This window comes from Falco rusticolus, chromosome 16 (genome assembly GCF_015220075.1).
Source record: "Falco rusticolus isolate bFalRus1 chromosome 16, bFalRus1.pri, whole genome shotgun sequence".
Lineage (NCBI taxonomy): Eukaryota > Metazoa > Chordata > Aves > Falconiformes > Falconidae > Falco > Falco rusticolus.
In genome coordinates this window covers 7,979,571-7,994,161 of record NC_051202.1, presented here as the reverse complement: position 1 = coordinate 7,994,161, position 14,591 = coordinate 7,979,571, and the positions used below count along the sequence as shown (strand labels likewise).

General features: G+C 51.3%; 3 protein-coding genes across 3 annotated transcripts; 2 read left to right on the top strand and 1 right to left on the bottom strand.

The window, feature by feature from the left end:
* The first annotated feature begins 6,674 nt into the window (after window positions 1-6,674).
* Window positions 6,675-10,288, top strand: CENATAC (centrosomal AT-AC splicing factor). Its single transcript, XM_037409639.1, has 9 exons — window positions 6,675-6,973; window positions 7,046-7,211; window positions 7,284-7,346; window positions 7,493-7,554; window positions 7,936-8,041; window positions 8,382-8,412; window positions 8,806-8,889; window positions 8,987-9,119; window positions 9,586-10,288. The coding sequence occupies exons 1-9, from the start codon at window positions 6,681-6,683 to the stop codon at window positions 9,626-9,628; spliced, it is 981 nt and encodes a 326-aa protein (XP_037265536.1). The 5' UTR covers window positions 6,675-6,680; the 3' UTR covers window positions 9,629-10,288.
* Window positions 10,289-10,652: 364 nt separating this feature from the next.
* On the bottom strand, window positions 10,653-12,697 carry RPS25 (ribosomal protein S25). Its single transcript, XM_037409641.1, has 5 exons — window positions 12,591-12,697; window positions 12,350-12,445; window positions 11,637-11,820; window positions 11,135-11,233; window positions 10,653-10,731 (listed from the first exon to the last, which is right to left on the bottom strand). The coding sequence occupies exons 1-4, from the start codon at window positions 12,591-12,593 to the stop codon at window positions 11,139-11,141; spliced, it is 378 nt and encodes a 125-aa protein (XP_037265538.1). The 5' UTR covers window positions 12,594-12,697; the 3' UTR covers window positions 10,653-10,731; window positions 11,135-11,138.
* Window positions 12,698-12,704: 7 nt separating this feature from the next.
* On the top strand, window positions 12,705-14,478 carry TRAPPC4 (trafficking protein particle complex 4). Its single transcript, XM_037409640.1, has 5 exons — window positions 12,705-12,905; window positions 12,983-13,157; window positions 13,237-13,340; window positions 13,435-13,561; window positions 13,986-14,478. Exons 1-5 carry the CDS (start codon window positions 12,731-12,733, stop codon window positions 14,062-14,064), a joined length of 660 nt encoding a protein of 219 aa, XP_037265537.1. The 5' UTR covers window positions 12,705-12,730; the 3' UTR covers window positions 14,065-14,478.
* Window positions 14,479-14,591: the final 113 nt, after the last annotated feature.

Here is a 14,591-nt window from a genome sequence, read left to right as displayed (position 1 = left end):
AAAGCTTCCCTGTAGTTATTGGAATTATGAGGTGTATGGGAGTAGGCAAGACCAGTTTTCAGCAAAACCATCCCGTCAGTTGGCTTCTGTGCACGTAACAGTCACCTGAGAAGAGCTGGCTTTGAAGAATCCAGATGTCCTGAGCCAAGACACCTCCGGCTTGTCACCTCTATATTTTCAGCTCCATTCATGATGCAGATAGAGACGCTGGCTACTTTGGCCTTCTGCACGTGTCAGCGGGTTCTCTTCTAACTTCTGTTGCACCTTCCAAAGCTAAAGGGGAAACACAAATTGTGACGGTTTTAGGATATAAGCATACGACCTTCTGGTTAAAGCATAAGGAATTGGCAGTCTCGGATTTTATTTGCCACAAATTGGTTCTATCAGTCTGATGAAGATCTCTCTCCCCTGGGAAAGCAGGGGTAGCAAGACAGAGCTCAGGGGTTATGATGTTTTCACCAAGAATGCACAGTATACAAACCAATGGGATTGGGATTGAGATTCAGCAACTGAATGGCCAAAGGCAAAATTAAGGCCTTTTAGCCCTTTCCTAGACTTTAGAGAAAGGTCTGTGGTTGCAACCGTATGTATTTAAAACATTCTTCAGCTTTATGCTGGAAACCAACACTTCTGTTCCCAGTTTTGCTAACTTCGTTGCATGGACTGGGCAGACTAGGGGGCTCATTTCCCCGCTTTATCTGTTTGTGTTACAGCAGCACCTCACATCTCTACCAGTAAGCAGTGAACGTTATCACCTGGGGCAACGCTTTCCATCCCTGCAGCAGAAGCAGGAAACATTAGCAAGCCCTTTTCCCATCTTTCTGGGTGGAAGGTCTAAGCATAACTGCTCAGGACTTCTCTGGGTGGAGCACTCTGCTATATTATACCCTGTCCCTCCCCTTCCCTTCCCTTGCATTACTTACTGGTCCCACAGACCAGTGCAGCCTTCTCTGAGGACACAGAAACTTGGGGGAGGATGGGAGAAAGGAATCTCTCATCTGCTGCAGCCAGCTGCTGCTAGAAGCCCTACAAGGTCTGCAGCTGTTTCTCATCTCCTTTATTGCTCTGTGGTAGCTTTTGCTGGATAGCCCCTACCTAACTCTGGGGGCACCAGCTCTGAACCAGGTACAGGTGAATTCAGTTGCTGCCTGCAAAATGCCAGCTCACACGGCCTCTTGTGGCCGAGCCACACAACCCGGTTGTCCCCCTCCAGCTCTACCAGGCTGCTCTTCCCAGGATGGCTCCTGGAAAGCAGCACAGAGAATGGTGGCCTTCCCGTGGACAAGTCCATCCTCAAATACTCATCTGTCTTTTAGTCACATTGATGCCTCACGCATTGCCCTGCTTGCTTTTCAAAAGCCATGGCTGGCTGAGGAGCAAGCAGGTCAAGATACTTCACCCACATGTGACATCTAGCTATAGCAGGACTCCTTTTACCCCCCAAAATACTCCTGTTGTTCTAAGACTATTAACATAACTGCATCCAGTCTAGCACTGTTGTGCGAGTTTATTGTTGAAGTACCAAAGGTTATGTGAGCAGGTGAGGCATCAGCTGAGGGTGTGCGTACATAATCACAGGCTGAATAAATTACTATGCCTCAGCTGATAAATGCACCGCTGTGTGAGAGTTTCACTCCAGATAGAAAGGGGAAAGCAACTTCATGGTGCAACACGTCAAGTGATACGTGGTAAATTATTAAGCTGTAGTAGCTGGATTGTTTGCAACACATCCCAAGTCAAACACCAGGCTCCAGTTTCAGGAAGGGGAATGGGTTTTGATTGGGGCATGATCAGGCTTTTTTGAAGAAAGCAGCCAATCCAGCAGGTCCTGCTCACACCTGAGGAATCTGATGAGGAGCAGTCCTCTCTGCTAAGGACTGAACTTTGTCACACAAGGGTGGAAACAGTTATGCGACTCTGGTCTTCTGCATCTAGCAAAAGCAAAGCCTTACCGACTTGGCATCTGTGGAATGCCTAAGAAGAACTACACAAACCTTAATACAGTACAAACTATCGTGCCTGCTTTTATTGAAGAGGCAAAACTGAGCATGCCAAATCCTCCTCTGCCCCTTGAAGGTTACCTTTTCAAGAAAAGTTCACTTTAGCGTGTGGCTTATTTTTCAACAGCCTGCCTCAAAAGGTGCAAATAAGTAAAGGGTGAGAATAGCAACAGCAAACAGTGGAGGAACATTTGGCCCAAAGCGCTGCAGAGCAAGCCTGCAGTGGGGAAAAGGACCTTACCCTTGTCTTTCATCATGCAGAAAAAACCCAAACTGGAAGCCAACCTTTGGTGCAAGGGTCATGGAATTCACTTTTAAGCTGGGATTCCCCCAACATCATGACACTAACATTCTGGCACAATCTTTTCCAACAAGTACGAAAACCAGCCTCTTTCTGTCTGTCTCCCTGTTACAGACTGGCAGCAAGCCCCTGACATCCTCCTCCGCTACAAGCATAACCTGTGTCCTCCTACAAAATGGACAACATATAGAGAGAGTCTGAAACCTAATCACCTGCTGGTACTAAGCCAAGGCTTGGATTTTGATTTGCAGCTACTCCATTTCCACCTGTGCCACCTACATCCCCTGCCCCCATGTAGAAGAGTGACAGTGAGCAGGCAAGTAGGATCAGGGTGTATTACAACCATGCTTTAATACCACAAATCACCTCGCTTCCTTTTGTAATACCCCGGACAGATTAAGCAGAGGCCATGTGTGAAAAACACAAAGAAACAAAAAATGATTCAGGACGGTGCAGAATTCAGATTGTGTCTTCAAGCTGCACAAAAAGTTTCTACAAGACACACTGTGAAAGCACACCCAGTATTTGCTTAACCCAGCTCCTTTTCCCTGGCTGTGGCACCCCTCAGTGTTTTACCTGTGCTGATCAAAAGCCGGTCATTTCAGTCTTAAAAGCAGTGAAGGAGCTCCCTGATACCTGCAAACGCATCCTAGGCACTCTGTGCATCCCTCAGAGATCTGTCCTGCCTCCAGAGACATTCAGGTTCTTGGACCAGGGAAGTCCACTGCAGAGTGTAGGTAATGCTGTGATTTTATCAGAAGCAGAAAACCCCTAACACATTAGCCTAATGAACACAGGAATGGCTCATTTATCAAGGCTCTAGCAAAGCAAATGGGCAGAAAACAGAGCCTACATGGTGTCACCTATCTTATCCTCAATCAGCTCGCTTATTCCACCAATATGGACCATTTACTCACTGAAACGGACTTTAATAAGTGAAGTGTGAAACAGAGACCAGCCTTTCATCTACCTGTGTGATATTTTTTTTATTAAAAAAAAAAAAAGTCTCAGCACACAGGGTGCCTCAAGCTCACGGGATTCTTTGTGCCACCCTCACAGATCCCACCGTGCTCAGCACCTGGAGATTACTCCGCCATACAAAATAAAATGTACTTGAGTTTTCAAAACAAGTCATTTTGGGAAAGCCTGCACGTAAAAAACAGCCTTGAAGACTCGGATATGGCAGAGGAGCTCAAACTCGCTATCACTACTGAAGAGTTTCTGCAAGGTAAGGGCCTCAGGGGGATCGATTGACTTGGCTTCCCTTTAAAAAGATTCCCATCTCCAAAACTCAGCTGACAATTGTAAACTCCAGTAAATAGTAAGTTCCAGTCTAGGAGTTAACAAAAAGCCCATTTTCTTTATGTTTAAATGTGATCAGATCAAATTAGAAGTCTCTGCAATTACCTATAAAGTAAGTACACAGTTTACAGAAAATAAGGCTAACACAAAAAAATACAAGCTCACCTTGGTGTCTCCGGGCTCCCCACATCTACCAGCTCCTGATGAGACCCTGCACCATCACATGCTGAAGTGGCAAGCTGGCCCCCCGCCACCACACGGGTGCTCACTGCTGGGGGCACTGCCAGATGCCAGGGGTAAGTTCAGGACATGGTATTACCTACCAAGGCTGGCAATGTTTCAGGGAACGACCTGGGAAAAGGTTGGGTTTTTTTGTTTGGTTGGTTGGTTTTGGGTTTTTTCCCAGCCAGAACATACGTGTTCGGACTAGAATTCTTCTAAACTTATTTAGATAAAGTTGAAGCCTGTATCTCAAAGACAAGGATATCATTACATAGCTATGCCTGCAGACACACTCCCCTCTGAATGCAGCTTTTTGGGTAGATACACTTGTGAAAGGAGGGCTGAAGGTGTAATTTAAGCTTTTCTGGTTTTGCAGGGGAAAGAGAAAGTAAAATTTCAGAGCTGAGTGCCATTGTTCGGGTTGGCTGCAGCGGTGCAATAACGTGCAGACATGCACACTGTATGCAAAACAGGAAATAAAACACTTAGAGGGATGAGAAGGCAACTGGAGGACTTTGCCCTGGAATTTGCATTGCACTAGAGCTTCCCCAGGCTGCCTCTGGACAGCAGGGTCTAGAAACTATCCTCAGGTAGGACCAGCAGGGTGATGTTTCTCCTTAGAACCTGGTGTTCAGCTTCATCTGTAGATTCAAGTAAAGCCCAGCCTAGTCTGCCCCACCTCTGAGAGCCCTGCCATAGAGCAGGCCACATCTGACAGCCTGGTGAACCTCAGTAACCACCTCTCCAGACATATCCTGGGACTACTCTGACCCGGACTGCTCCAAGGAGGATGTGCTGTCATCTTCCAGTGAGGCCAGAAAAGTACAAAAAAGTGAACTGCTTGGGAGTCCTAAGCATCACACATGCTTAACAATCCCGCAAGAACAAAGGAGGTGGCTCAGCAGCTCGGCAAGCGGTTGCCTTGGCAGGGGTCAATCAATGCACAGAGCCCATCTGACAAACAGGCTGAGAGTACAAAGTGTGGGGACAGAGGCTGAAATTTCAGGTACATAAGCTTTCTATATGCACTCTGCCAGACCCACCATCCCCCAGAACAAAGCAGCTTATCCCCCTCCCTCATTCCACCCAGGTCTAATATAGCCACATCCATTTTCCCCTTCCTCTCCCCGTCTTACTGAGGATGAAGATGCTTCACGTACAAACATCCTGGTTCCTCAGGAAGTGTCAGGAACTCACAAACTCAAGGTGAAGCTGATCCCTTGGAACTCTACAGTCCTCAGACCTCAGAGCATGAAGTTCAAGCATTCCAGGCAGACGAGCACCAAAATCAAGGGAAGCTGGCCCTGTCCTCCCCTTAGTTACTGTATCCGCATCATTCTTGTCCTGTGCAACAGTGCAAGTGGCAGTCAGACCATACAGCAGATCTACCCGTTCACATGGTACCTGCTCTTCTCCCAGCTCCTAGTGCAGAATGAGGAGAAGAGGGACAATGAGCGGTACAGGAGTCTCTGATCTTCTACTGGGGAAGCAGGGACGTAGCAGCCAGGGCTTGTGTTCAGGTCTTAGCTCTGCCTTGGGTTCAAGATGCAGCTGAGAAAACTGCTTCTCCTCTTTGTCAACAGCCAAACCCGTGAGTCTTGAGTGCTAGCATTTTAGTTCTGTCATACACTCCTTCAAAAAAAGGCAGTCAGTGGTCAACTGCGCCAGCCATCCTTACAGCACAGGTGCCAGGGAGGACCCTCTCCTCTTTCCCTCACTCAGATATGGCGTATTCTGTTATTTCTCACAGCCTCCAAGTCCTTTGGCTCAAGACAAATTTCTCTCTGCAGGCAGCACTTCCCATTTTTTCAAATGGCCCCAGAGGGCTGGAAAAACACAATCTGACAAAATCTGTGCTTCAGCAAGTGCTTTGAGAAAACCACAGGCTTCACATACGGTGAGGGGAACCGCAAGTCCTGCCTGTGGAAGCTGACTCCAGAAGGATGCAGTAAGTTTCAGGAGACCCTGCCCAAAGAGGCTCTTGACTTCGTGTACCAAAGCATGAGCGAACCGAGCGTGTTCAGAGGGCAGGAGCCCCGCAAAATGCAGAGTGAGTCAGACCTTAAAAGATTCCCAGAGTGGGAGGGATACAGGCAGGCACCCAAGCCAGTACACAGTCACCAGCACTCTAGGACGCTAGGTACAGGAGATGACATCAGACACTTAGGGGTCCCTGTGGTCACTCCCACAAAGCAGGCTTAGTTGCCAGACCTGCCAAGAACCCTTCTTTAATGAAACCAACATAGCGAGACAAACAAACCAGGTGACATTAAAACACAGAGCCTTCCACATTGCTGAGCAATGTGATACCTGTCAGTTTAATATGGATAAGGACTGATGCTGTAGCATCAGCACCCAAGAGTCATTATGGTCCAAGTAATTATCACAACTTCCTCTCAGATCTCATGGGATCTCAGTTTGGTCTATGATCTATGATTCCTTCTGGCTCCCTGCTTCTGAGATGCGTACCACGTGTTTTCAAAGAAAGCTTATTTCCTCGGGTGCTGCCACAGGTAGCTTCCAGAGAACTGTGTGTGAAAATCATGAGCATTGTGACATAAGGACTCAAATTTAGAAGGAGAGCAGGAGAAGGATAACCAATCTCATCTTCTCCAGTAGGGCAAGTTTTTGCTCCAGCTGCATACCTCTTGAGTTCAGAGGCATTTTGACACGTGGCACCTACTACAACTTTAACGCAAAGTCCTCGATGCAAGCTCTGGACGGCCGGGCGCCGTCACCACAGGCCCACCCGTTCCGGCCGCCGCGGGCCACCCGCCCCAGGCCCCAGCGAGGCCCGGCGGGGAGGGGCAGGGGCAGGCCGAGCCCCGCGCCTGCGCGCTGCGGGCCGCGCCGCCATGGCGGTGCACTACTGCGGCTTGTGCCGCCGCACCTCCTTCGCCGGCCGCCGGCACCTGTACAGCGCCGCGCACCGGCGGCGGCTGCGGGAGGCGCTGGCCCGGCTGCAGGAGGAGGTGGCGGCGGCGCGGGCGGCGGCAGCCGGCGATGGCGGCGCGGCCGTGCGGCGCTACGACCCGGCGGAGCACGAGCGGCGCGTGTGGTGCCTGTGCTGCGGGCGCGGCGTGCGGCGGGACGGGCGGCGCGGCGGGATGGCGCTGCCGCACGCCGGCCTCCTCCGCCACCTGGCCGGGTAGGCGGGCGGGCGGCCGGGCGCGGGCGGGCGGCCGGGCACGGGCGGGCGGCGCTGACGGGTGTCCCGCAGGCCCGAGCACCGGCGGGAGACGGCGCGGTTCTGGCGGGAGAACCGGGCGGAGGCGGCGCTGCGGGAGCGGTTCCTGGTGCCGGCCGAGGAGTACGATCGCTTCGCCCGGGCGCTGGAGCGGGCGCTGGCCGCGCACCGGCGGCGGGAGGAGGAGCGCATCCGCCAGGTAGCCCCGGCGCGTCGCGGCCCTGCGCCCGCCCCGCGCCGGCGCCCGGCCTGATCCCCGCTCTCCCCGCAGATGGCGGCCGGCATCCGGGAGGCCGAGCGCAGGCAGCGGGAGACGGTGCGGGCCGCCCTGCAGGTCGGTGAGCCATATCCTGCCCTGGCTGCACCCCGGCAGGGACTGGGAACCAGGGTGCACACGGCGGGGCGGGGGGGGGAGGTGGCGGTGCTGGGGGGCTGCTGCTTAATACCAGGAATGTTCCTTTCTCCCTGAATCGCACCCAGCTTCAACCAGAGCCCGAGCCTCGTGCAGGACCTTCTGCCAGCGGCCCCCCAGGCCCCGAAAGGTGAGAGCCATTTGCCTTCCTGCACTCCGAACGCTGGGCACGCCACAGCAGCGCGCTTGCTGCTGCTGGAGCTGATGCTCAGAGCCTTCACAGGCTTTCATAGATAAAAAGCTAAAACTTTTATAGACTACAGCAAGTACTGTAGCCGCAAAAAGACTCTGCTCTCCAATCCCCCCATCTGTGGGTGAGCACTAACGGCCATAAAGAGCAAGCACAGTGCTAATAGGCAAGCATGAACATCACCGTGCCCCGAGAACATTTCTTCTTACTGCAAAGCTCCCCAAACACAAACGCTGCTCCAGAAGCCTCTGGACAATTGTCACTTGCCCAGCCACCGCAGTCACTCACCTCTCTAACTGCTGCTTGGCCTCTGTGTTCCAGGGACACCATTCAGGATGCAGAACAGTCTGGTCTGAGCAGGACACAGACAGGACCAGACTTAAACTGGATGGAACCAGGCCAGGCCTTGACCTTTATTGGGCACCAGGTAGGGGTGACTTGCTTACGAGCGCAACTTCGATTCAGCTGCAGGTTACATATGTTACAAAGTGAAACGAGGGGTTGTGACCTCCATCACTGGAAAAGGCAGCTTTGGGTGACCATAGTTGAGTTTCAGTTATCAGGTGTTAACTTGCATGGCATTAAGCAAACATTTTTAAACATGCCCTGAAAAAAACATATGCTCCTGAAAGAGAGAAGAGCTTCCAGCTGTCTTTTTGTAACAGAACTTGATTCTGGAAGGGAATGCACGCACACAATACCATTATCTTTAGAGATACTCTTGAAAGCATGGCTTTCTCATCAGCGTTTTATGTTTCTGTTAACAGGACACAGAAGGGAAAGGAAACGTTCACACAGGTAAACACACCTGCTTCGTGACTCGTTTGTTGGTGCCCTACTGAAAACTCTTGGCTTGCAAATGTAGCAGGAACAACCTCAAGCAATTTTGAAGCAGTTATAGCATAGCCAGGAGGTGCTCACTCTCTTGCTAATATCCGACACACCAGAGGAGAAGAAAACACTTCTGTATTACCAAAACTCTGTTGTGCTGCTGCTGTATAGAGTGTGTGGTTTGGGATGCGATCTGCCATGGCCTTAACTGAGGCGAGCCAGATTCTTTTTCTTACTTTACTTTCCCTTCACTGCTTGGTAGGATGAGCTGCAGGGACAGAGGGAAGAGGGGATGCTTTTACCCATCTCGAGTTTAGGACAATTTCAGTGGTTAAATGAATTTTCCCTGTGACTTCCTAGGAGCAAAACCTCCGTGGCTAACAGAGGAAGAGGATGGAAGTAAACAACAAATCGGACCTTCGTATGAGGAATTTCTCAGACAAAGTGAGCAGTCTGTACATGTTTTAATTCACTTTATCGCACTAGAGAATCAAAAGCAATTTGATTGAAAAACTCTTACTGAACAAAATACTTTTTTTAGAGGAGAAGCAGAAGCTGAAAAAGCTTCCAGTGGAGCGTGTTGGTGCCAACTTTGACCACACTTCTCAGACGGGCGACAGCTGGCTCCCTTCCTTCGGGCGGGTTTGGAATCATGGCAGGAGATGGCAGTCCAGGTAAGCCTCAGGGCAGCACGAGCTGATGCGGAGCAGAGGGCTTGCAGCTCCCATTCACGTGTGCTACTTGTGGAGCGGGCTTTGCAGTAGCAGCAGGTGTAAGGAGACTTCTTACTGCACAAAAAATCTAGGGCATGCAGTGCTGAATCTGGGCAGAGCATCACTCATGTTCTGGAGCAGCGCGTGTGTGACTTGCGAGTGAAGCATGGTGGCAGCTGTAGAGGCCACACATGAAGGCGTCTACCTCGTTGAGGTTGACTCAGCTTTCAGAGCTGCGTAGTCCCACTGGCACCTTTTAATAAGCTAGAAATCTGTGTCAGCTAGGTGAAGAGAGTGCTTAAGCTCACCAAGATAACAAATAATTGAGCTTCCATTCTAAAACACTGCTTAGCACTGCCTTTTTTAGACGAGGCAGCATCCATTACCACTTTCTACAGGCTGTTCTGACTTCTACGCTCTCTTTTAGGCACCAGTTTAGAACTGAATCAAGGGAAAAGAGAAAAAGGTGATGAGAAGAGGAGCATCCAAGAAACCAAGCTCTGGCTGTTGTGGAAACGTGGACTGTAGGTAGCTACAGCTTTGTCAGTGCTGCTGCCACCAAGTTTAGCGCTCTTATTTAATAGATACATCTAGATGTGTCAGACCCTGGAAGGCAGGGTGACCACTGTGTAATACAGAGTTGAGCACTGTTACTGAAAGCTACTCTGCCGTGGGGGGTCAACAGCTGATCTGCTCCCCTGGTAACAGAGGCATAGTGTGTATCTGGGCATCAGTTTCTGAAGTCTTAAGCTATACAAAGGCAGACCTGCCAGCAAGGAAGGTCCCCTGCCTATGCCATATCTTCATAATCAGAAAGCCTAACTTATACAGCATGTGCTGCCAGTGTCCTATGCTGACACGCAGCATGACATCCCATTAAAGAAGTGATTTTTTGAGAAAAAAATTTTCATTACCTATGTAGTACACCAACTAAAACTCATTTCAGATGCAGGTCCCACTCTGGGGGCAAGGGATGTCCTGTGCCTGATGTTTTCATTCTAATTTATATTACTTTCACTCATTCTGCCTCACCTAGAGGACTTGTTAGCCCTTAGTAAAAAAAGGAGGCCTTAAAGACCTTTGCTATGGATAGTTCTTTCTTTTATTTAAATAAAATATTTCTAGCTTTATTTAGAGCTGCTTATCTACACTTCCCTACTAGACACTGACCTGACAGATGCTGTTGCCTTGTACATAGAGACCTGTGGGCATGGCTTGTGTTTAGGAAAGGTGCTGGCGGGGTATTTAAATTATTTATTTAACCTCCCTCTACCTACAATGCAAGGAACAGGCTCCAGTTTTCCTCCTAATAGAACCCAACATGGTTTAACATCACTGGCTGCTGTAGGCAATGCAAAAGTTGCTTCCCTTTTCACAGTATAAAAGCACGTTTGCAGTGCTTTCCTAGCACCATAAATGCAAAAGTTGGCGGGTGAAGGAAGACAGCCATGACCTCCACCAGAATCCACAATCAGTAATGAAACATACACATTCTTGAAAAAGCAGAATTATTTCAATTGTTTTATTGTGTGCATCTACGTATGACACATTCCTGATGAGGTCACTGGAGAACCTGCAAAGCAAGAAGTCCCACATCACACAACCAGGTCAAATGCAAGCTAGCACACAGCAAACAGTCCCAAAGCTCTGTTCCAACAAGGACACTGTCACAACACCCTGCGACAGCAGGGACACATGCCCACGCACCCCACAGCCCACAGAGATGGGAGAACACACGTGGCTTCCTCATCTGATAGGCAACAGGGACAAAATGGCAAATTGCTCTCTAATTCTGGAGAACTGATGTTTTCAGTAATGCCACCCAGGAAATCGCTCAGAGCGCAAGCGATGTCCTCTGAGCATCTGGAGAAACCACCCATCCAAATCAAGGTGGGAGCTGTCTATTACACAGTGTGTGGCTGTCTGTTAGCTCCTGACAGCCCAACCCAGCCCCTTCACAGAGCCCACTGACTCACCTCCCTAAGCATCCTCCCCTGCAGCAGGCGCATCTCCGCCTTTCGTGTTTCTTGTGTAGATCACTTGGGCTCGGTGCTTGGATACCAGTTTGATCAAACCTATGAAAAAAAAAAAAAAGGAAACTGTTTGAGTGCATGTGCACTGGAGGACGCCAGCATGTTATGTTCCCTCCTAACAGTAGCAGATACAACATGCAACAGGAAATATCAGGGTACCCAATACTACACACCCTTACGCAAGGCTTTTGGTCAGGTCTGGGAGTGGTTACATCACAACCCATCCTTCTAGCAACATTTTCTTAAGATAGCAACGCCACTGAACACAGCAGAGCCAATGCTCCTTACTTTGGAGCCCTTTTGAAATGCAAGCTAAGGCAGTGGCTCATCAAAACCATGCCAGTTTGTGTACTTCAGATGCAGCATGAAATTTTCTAGGTAAGCAAGGAAAGGAAAACATCCAACTCAAGCAGCTTTCCGTTTCTCCAGTGCTTTGAGTGCTTACCTTTGCTGAGCAGCTCCTGGAGGGCAGCCCTAGCCAGTGAGCCTCGAATCTTCAGTCTCTCTGAGACAACCGCAGGTGTGATGAGCTTGTAGTTGGGCACTTCTTTGCACAGTTTGTCATAGGTAGCCTTGTCAAACAGGACAAGGTTGTTCAGCTTGTCTCTCACTTTCCCCTTGGACCACTTCTACTTGAAAAGAAAGAAAAAAACCAAAAACCTAAACCATCTTCTAAGCAACAAAACCAGATTGAGCTTTAGGATGCCCTAAGAACTGCACCATCAAATGTCTCCACATCACATCCCAGATTAAGGGAGCAATGAGATGCACAAAATTGTCTTTGTAAATGTATGTGCTGCAGATAACAACTACGGTATCTCCAAGTAAAAAGGACAAAAAGCTTTTGTTACTCGGATTTGACACCATCACACTTGCTACCAGGCGAAAAAACAGCTCCTTTAACGACACGATGGCACCCACACACCCCCACTGCCAGCAGCCCCCAGCCCCTCGCTCCTCAGGTCCGGCCACACCGCACCTGTGGAAAGCCCAAGGCGCCCAGCAGCCCCCCCTGAGCCACCGGGCTCCTGCACCTCCCCTCCCGCCCAGTGCGAGCCCCCCCGCGTCCTCAGGGCGGGCTCCGGGAGGGCCGCGGTTCGGGTCCGCCGCCCGCAGGGCCACCTCCGCGGGCGCGCCTCAGGCTCCGCCAGCTCCCACCTTCTTTTTGGCCTTGCCGCCGGACTTGTTGACTGGGTCCTTGTCCTTCTTGGCGGACTTGCCCGCGTCCTTCTTCTTCTTGTCGTCTTTGGGCGGCTGCGAGGGAGAGAAGGGTGGCACGGTCGGCGGGAGGCAGCGGAGACGCGCCCTCCCGGGCCCTCCTCGGGGTTCGCCGCCCTCGGGGAGCCGCTCCCGCCCCGCGCCACCTCCCCGCACCGGCCCGGCGGCCCCCCGCGCTCACCATGCTGCGGCGGCGGCTGCTCTCCCAAGATGTCGGCCGAGAAAGGAAGTACCCGGCGCGAGGCGTGGGGAGGCCTCGTGCTCTCGGGAAGCTTCCGGGGCACGGCGTGACGCCACTTCCGGGTGAGGCCGGGCGGTGTCATGGCGATCTTCAGCGTCTACGTGGTGAACAAGGCGGGCGGCCTCATCTACCAGCTGGACCACTACGCGCCCCGCGCCGACACCGAGAAGACGTTCAGCTTCCCGCTCGACCTCGTCCTGCGGCCGCACGACGAGCGCGTCGTTGTCGCCTTCGGACAGCGCGATGGCATCCGCGGTGCGGCGGCGGGCGGCCGGGCTGGGGGGCGGGGCGGGCCGGGCCGGGCCGGGCTGACTGACTGACTGTCCTCTCAGTGGGTCACGCCGTGCTGGCCATCAACGGCGCCGAGGTCAACGGGCGATTCACGGCAGACGGGAAGGACGTGCTGGAGTTCCTGGGCAACCCTGCCAACTACCCGGTGTCCATCCGCTTTGGCCGCCACCGCCTCTCCTCCAACGAGAAGCTCATGCTGGCCTCCATGTTCCACTCGTGAGATGGGGTGGGAACTGACGGGACAGGGATGGCATGGGCAGGGGTGGCGGGGGCATTGAGGGCCCTCTCCCCGCAGGCTGTTCGCCATTGGGTCGCAGCTGTCCCCCGAGGTTGGGAGCTCCGGGATTGAGATGCTGGAGACTGACACCTTCAAACTGCACTGCTTCCAGACGCTGACAGGTACTGTCTGGCCCCAGGCACCCGGCACTGCTTTGCTTTGCCAGGACCATCAGGGAACTCTGCTTTCCTCACCCTCCTGTCATTATGGCTCCAGGGATCAAATTTGTGGTACTTGCTGACCCAAGGCAGGCAGGGATAGACTCCCTTCTCCGCAAGATCTATGAGATTTACTCTGACTTTGCTCTGAAGAATCCTTTCTACTCCCTGGAGATGCCAATCAGGTAAGGAAAACCCCACTTTTAATGACACAGCCGCAACCTCTCGTCACTTTCTGCCTGTGCAGTAACAAATGCTGGTAGCCCCTAAGTTAAGTGGCAAAGCAGATCTAGAGTTTGAGGGAAGGGGAAAGACACAGCATGCTGCTGCAGGGACAGGGCACTGACCTGTGCTTTTTCCAGTGCCACTCTACCAGGGAGGCAGGAGGTGCTCTTCCTTGGTATAAACCCTGCTGTCCTAACATAACAGCCCATACAAGAAGCCTTAATCTTAATTAATGGTCGAGCCAAAGATTGACAGTAGTCAGGTTGCTGTCTCACAGCTTATGGAATCTCTCCTTGCAGAATGCAGAGCCAAGGGATGTGGAGAGCCTGATTTTGTTAGCCTGTTCCATTCATGAAGTCATCCCCTTCTGTTTTTCTGTTTCAGATGCGAGTTGTTTGATCAGAACTTAAAACTTGCTCTGGAGGTAGCAGAAAAAGCTGGACCCTTCGGACCTGGATCATAGAGAAAGCCTTGCCTGTTACACAGACTCCTTTCTCTGAAAAGCAGGGCCTCTCTTCCCTGGCTGGCCCCTCTGTTCCCCAGCTGTCCTCTCATGGAGCTTTCTCCTCCACAGCAGAGACTGCATATGCCCAAAACACGCCTCACTGTCTCCCAGGACATCGTTTTATCACCTTTATTGTGAAATTTACCTTAACAGATTCATTAGTACTGTTTACATTGGGCAACAGAGGCTTATTCTGCTGTTGCAGCTCCACTGCCCTTGAGTGAAGAAAGACAAGCTGTGGGTCCCTGCCCTTACCGCAGTCAATTGTTTTCTTTCGTTTCATAATTGTACATATGTATTTTTCCTGTATAGCTCTAACTTATGGTTTTGCAGAGGGTTTCTGTGTAGAAGTAATAAACGTTCCTTGAAGAGGTGGATGGCCATTTGTTTTCTGTTGGCAGGGTAAATCTGCACCATTGGCACCTCCAGAGGGAAGTGGGTTTGGGTGGGTCTGCTTGCACCATTCTCCATAAGACAACCAGAGC

Coding starts and splice junctions, on each gene's coding strand:
- CENATAC (XM_037409639.1), top strand. CDS start 6,681: ATGGCGGTGCACTACTGCGGCTTGTGCCGCCGCACCTCCTTCGCCGGC. Junction 6,974..7,045: donor CTCCTCCGCCACCTGGCCGG/GTAGGCGGGCGG, acceptor GGTGTCCCGCAG/GCCCGAGCACCGGCGGGAGA. Junction 8,890..8,986: donor TGAGGAATTTCTCAGACAAA/GTGAGCAGTCTG, acceptor TACTTTTTTTAG/AGGAGAAGCAGAAGCTGAAA.
- RPS25 (XM_037409641.1), bottom strand. Junction 11,821..12,349: donor GCGGCAAGGCCAAAAAGAAG/GTGGGAGCTGGC, acceptor CTTTTCAAGTAG/AAGTGGTCCAAGGGGAAAGT. Junction 11,234..11,636: donor CCAGGAGCTGCTCAGCAAAG/GTAAGCACTCAA, acceptor TTTTTTTCATAG/GTTTGATCAAACTGGTATCC.
- TRAPPC4 (XM_037409640.1), top strand. CDS start 12,731: ATGGCGATCTTCAGCGTCTACGTGGTGAACAAGGCGGGCGGCCTCATC. Junction 12,906..12,982: donor ACAGCGCGATGGCATCCGCG/GTGCGGCGGCGG, acceptor CTGTCCTCTCAG/TGGGTCACGCCGTGCTGGCC. Junction 13,562..13,985: donor TCCCTGGAGATGCCAATCAG/GTAAGGAAAACC, acceptor TTTCTGTTTCAG/ATGCGAGTTGTTTGATCAGA.